Source organism: Drosophila navojoa, chromosome X (genome assembly GCF_054131105.1).
Source record: "Drosophila navojoa isolate 15081-1374.11 chromosome X, UAZ_NAV_1.0, whole genome shotgun sequence".
Classification (NCBI taxonomy): domain Eukaryota; kingdom Metazoa; phylum Arthropoda; class Insecta; order Diptera; family Drosophilidae; genus Drosophila; species Drosophila navojoa.
This window is the reverse complement of record NC_142895.1, coordinates 180,001-184,496: the sequence shown is the minus strand read 5'-3', so window position 1 is coordinate 184,496 and position 4,496 is coordinate 180,001. Positions and strand designations below refer to the sequence as shown.

The 4,496-nt window shown below is 44.9% G+C and overlaps 1 protein-coding gene across 1 annotated transcript; it reads right to left on the bottom strand.

The window, feature by feature from the left end:
• Positions 1 to 617: 617 nt before the first annotated feature.
• Positions 618 to 2,973, bottom strand: a6. Its single transcript, XM_030389969.2, has 2 exons — positions 2,606 to 2,973; positions 618 to 2,540 (listed from the first exon to the last, which is right to left on the bottom strand). Exon 2 carries the CDS (start codon positions 2,536 to 2,538, stop codon positions 1,213 to 1,215), a length of 1,326 nt encoding a protein of 441 aa, XP_030245829.1. The 5' UTR covers positions 2,539 to 2,540; positions 2,606 to 2,973; the 3' UTR covers positions 618 to 1,212.
• Between the last annotated feature and the right edge of the window lie 1,523 nt (positions 2,974 to 4,496).

Genomic DNA, 4,496 nt, shown 5'->3' with positions numbered 1-4,496 from the left:
GGGATACCCACCCATGGCGCATGCGTTGACAATCGTTGCTTCAGTGCTGCCAATTTGCAGATGACTCTTGCTGCACTGGTGCTGCCAATTTACACATCAAAATCAAAGTCCCCAAAGCCGCCAAACCCAAAACGAAGTAACAATAACAATTTAACAATAATTTATAATTAATTTCTATAAATAGTAATTGAGCTCGAAAGGCGATCCAACATGAAAAAGATTGCAATAAAATGTAAATTACCTATTTTTCGTATTTGTAATAATTTTTACAAATTTTGTAAACATTTCGGGCAACACTTTTGTACATTTGTACATTTGCAGTCTTTTTTTGAAATCAAATTTTTAAAACTTATGTTTTCATTACCGACCTTAAAAACGCAACTTGAGTTGGTGAACACACCCCGCCTATGAGGGCATCTCTGAAGAACACTTAAGAGATAAATGATGTCGACCTAAGATCCCTGAGCATAGAGATGGAATAGAGTCCAACTGCCATGGAAGACAAAAACTTGAGATGCACAACTATAAAATGTAAGAAGAAAGCCCATGCATCCTTTACCATTCTCTAGATTATTATATATGACCTTAGGTATAGAGACAAGACGAAGTGTTTGTGATTGTTTCGTTTGCATATAAAAATGTATTTTGTCTTACTGTTCATCGCTTATGTATATATATGTAGACAACAATGCACAATTATTACAAATGGATATTTTAATATGTACATATTTAACTGCCCTAACGTTGACCGTTGTACAGATAACAGTTGTATAATCCTCAGATATATATTTATATATATATATATATATATATAAATCTGTGTGCTTTCTTATATTTCATTATACATTGTTGCTTGTATAATTTGTTGTGTCCCGTTTGCATAAGTATTTGAATTTGTTATTGATTTTATGTTTTTTTTTTTTCGAGCAACTGGCTTAAAGTATGAGAAAGAGATAGACGTGTGAGAAGGCGATGTGTACATGAGAAAAAACGAGAGAGAGAATGTGGGGTGGGCTTGCGCCCGAAAGGGACGCACTGCTATCTGCAGCTGAAATCGGTTAGGAGCTATATGGTATATATATATGTAGTATATTACTTATATATTTGCACTAGAGGCTAATAAAATAATAATTCTGGACCGCTACATTTGTATGTGTGTGTGTAAATGAAAGCGTGTGGGTCGGGGAATGATTCAGTAGCGTTCCATAAACCTTAACCTAGTTTGCGACGTCTGGTCGACGAGGGCGTTGGCACAGATGGGGGCGTAGCCGCAAGTGCCATGACAGGCAGAGCAACGGGTGAACCATTGCCCGGATACTGTAGATGCTGCACCACAGACAGCTGTGGCTGCTGCTGCTTGAGCAACTTGGCTGCCGCATGCGCCTCGGCCGCTACCACCGGCTGTAGCAGATCGTTGACGCTTCTGCCCACGCCACATCCGCCCATGCCTGCACCCGCATTTCCATTATCACAATCGTCGTCATCGGAGATCAGGGAGATGCTTAGGTCACTCGAGAGCTTCAGAGAGATTGGCGCGGGTGGCGATGGCGCCACCATGGGCGCCACCTTGGCACGCATTGCAGGCGAAAGTTTCTGAAGTTGCTCCGGCAACATATCATTCGCGTATTCTGGCACGCCACTCGCAAGTCCTTCTCGAAGCTTGCTCAGCGATAGCTCGTAGATGCGATTTGCAATCACCGTATGTACGGTTGTCTCATCCGGTAGCGCAGCCGTCGCCTCGTTGGGCACATCGACCCTCAAAAAACCATCATAGTGATTTCTTGGCGACGCGATGCTTGGTGTGCTGCAGGGGCTGGGATTGCTGTTGAAGGACAACTCACATGGCTGTCGCCGTCGCTGACGTGCTTGGCAATTGGCTGTGGTTGAACTACGCGGAACCAGCGAGACGGTTACCTCCTCGATGGTATCGGAAAAGGTCAGTGGAGCCAGGGGCGGCGGTGAGCGCATCAGCTGACGCCCGTGATGGTTCAGCTTGACATCTTCGTCATCACTGGTTAAGACTATGCTCTCGTTCAACGCAGAGGCTGTGACTGCTGCGCTTGGTTTAACGCCTCCAGGGCGCTTGCTTTTGCGAAACAAGCGTCTAGCATCAGGCATCAGGTGCATTGAAGTCGAGTTCTGCGCCGGCGCGTAATCTACCGGCACTAAAGTGATATTCGGTACTTTTGATAACTGAAAACTGGCAGGCGAGGCAGATGCCCCATGGCGTAAGAGGCCATTGGCCAAAACGAGCGGCACTGGTGCAGTTGGCTGCGATATGTCGTCTTCGTCGCCGTCGTCATCCGAGAGTAGGTCAATGGTGATATCAGCAGGTAGTGCAGCGGCCACGTGACGCCGCGATAGCATCAGATGGCAACGGCGCTTGCTGCGATCAGTCTTCGAGGCTGCCGAGTGGTTCATGTACAGCTGCTGACGTTCCCTCAGTCGTTCCATCCATTTGCTGATGCGGCGCCTAAGGCGCCTGTTATCGAACAGGTTGGAGGATATATAGAATGGTTCGGAATGTTTGGTATTCATTGCTGCGAATAAAAATATATAAACCGATTTATTGAATTCCTATCAACGTATTACATATTCTACTCACTGCTGCTTCTGCGGCTGCCGAGTTTAGTGTGATTATAACGATTTGCAAGCGCTGAGCGTCGCCGCCCAGTGCTGGCTGAATTGGTGCAACCCACCCAGGTTTAGCACCAAGTACAGTTAGTTGTTGCCGCAGTTGCAACTTGCATAATTGCGTCAAGTCCAATAGGCGTTTGGTTAACGAACGGACACCAGATAGCTAGAGTTGCTGCTTTTTTCTAATTACCATCTTATTTATGAATTTGTTTTCTTGAATTTCGTTGTTTTCGTCGCAGTTTATCGGGTTTGCGTTCCGTTTGTGTTGCCTTTTGTTTTTGTTGTATTTTTTTTTCGTGCTGTTTGTTTTGGCGTAGGGATGTAAAAAACTGCATCGATGTCAATGTTATCGATATATCAATAAGCAACATTTCAGCAGTATGCACACATGCAACCAAGCATAAGGTTCTTGTCTTGGCTAAGCAAAAGTTTGGCGGGCGAATTTAAATCGGAAGTAATGGACCAATTTGACAATTTACGAATTCAATGTCCGAAATTCATGAGACACAAACGGCTGATTGGCCTAATCAACAGATAAACAATTTAATATTAACAAGTATATATCAGTTCAGCTTGCAGCAAATGTTTAAGTCGTAAGACTTGTATGTTGGTCTCTATCGGGCTGTCGGTTTGTAGGTGAGAATGATCAGAAGAGCTTCGGATGCGTACTGATTTGTTAGTTCTCTTGCAAGGCTCAAGACGAATGGCCCCGAAAGTCAGCCCGAAGCCAGGCTGCACACAGAACGACAATTAGCAAAGGAAGCGTGGCAAACACGACAGCCAGTCCGAACAAGAAGTTAAAAAAAAAAAATTGAGTACAAATTGGCGCCACCCACAAATGTTGAGCACCTTCCACGATTGGGCACATGCGCTTTTGTTTTGAGTGTGATTCCGGGAGCTTTTACTCAACACATAAGCTATTAGCCAGCTTTTTGGCTTCAACAAGTTTTTGCTTAGCCTCAGTCGGCATATAGCCGTTTTCACTGGAGGGCGTTAGACAGTTGAGTTATTTTCCTCTTTTTGTTTAATCAAAACTCGAATTTTTAGGGAGGCATAAAATATGTTTATTCAAAATAATGTAATGAAAATGAAAAAACAAAAATACTATTGTTAGTAATGCCATAACTAAATGTAATCGGGTGTTAAACATACATATACCTGCAGACTGAACTATGTATATGTGTGTTGAATTTTGAAGATCCTGCTACGATATTCAAAATATGTTTTAGGCAAATCTAAGGTATATCAAAGCATACCCAAAGCATATTTAAAAGCGTTCCAATCTGTTAAGTGCGTCCTTAAAGGCATTCAGCGTGGTCTCTTTTAATTCAGAACTGCGAGTCAGGCTTACATCGGCATTGGCACCACAAGCGGTGGCAGAGGCGAAGGCTAATGTCTACTTTGAATATTGCAAGCGTCGGAGTTAGTCTACCATTTAGCTTAAGGGAAACGGCCCACGTTGCAAAAAAGCGAATGCGACGCAGGGGGCGGGTGGAGCGGGCTTTGAGGAGGAGACAGCGTAAGACAATAGACAGGAACCACAACAAAAATTATAGACTCAACTTGGCTTGACTTGCCACTTGGCCGCCCACAGCTCCAGTTGCCAGTTACAGGTCTAGCTGGAGCTGCACCCTCTGCCAGCTGCCCGCCCGCAGCTCCTGTTGCAATGCGCTTTGGCCGCTTAAATTCAACAAGCGCGAAGAATAAAGCATTTGCCGCGTGTAGGCGCACGCAGACCTCGACACTGACTATGACTCCGGCCCGGCTTCGACTCTGACTCCGACACCGACACCGATTCCGACCCCGAAGGACGACCTCACCGGCAATGGCTTCCTGCCTCCGACTTGACTCGGGCTCAG

What these genes read in the sequence shown, in the direction of transcription:
- a6 (XM_030389969.2), bottom strand. Translation starts at nt 2,538, where the DNA reads ATGAATACCAAACATTCCGAACCATTCTATATATCCTCCAACCTGTTC.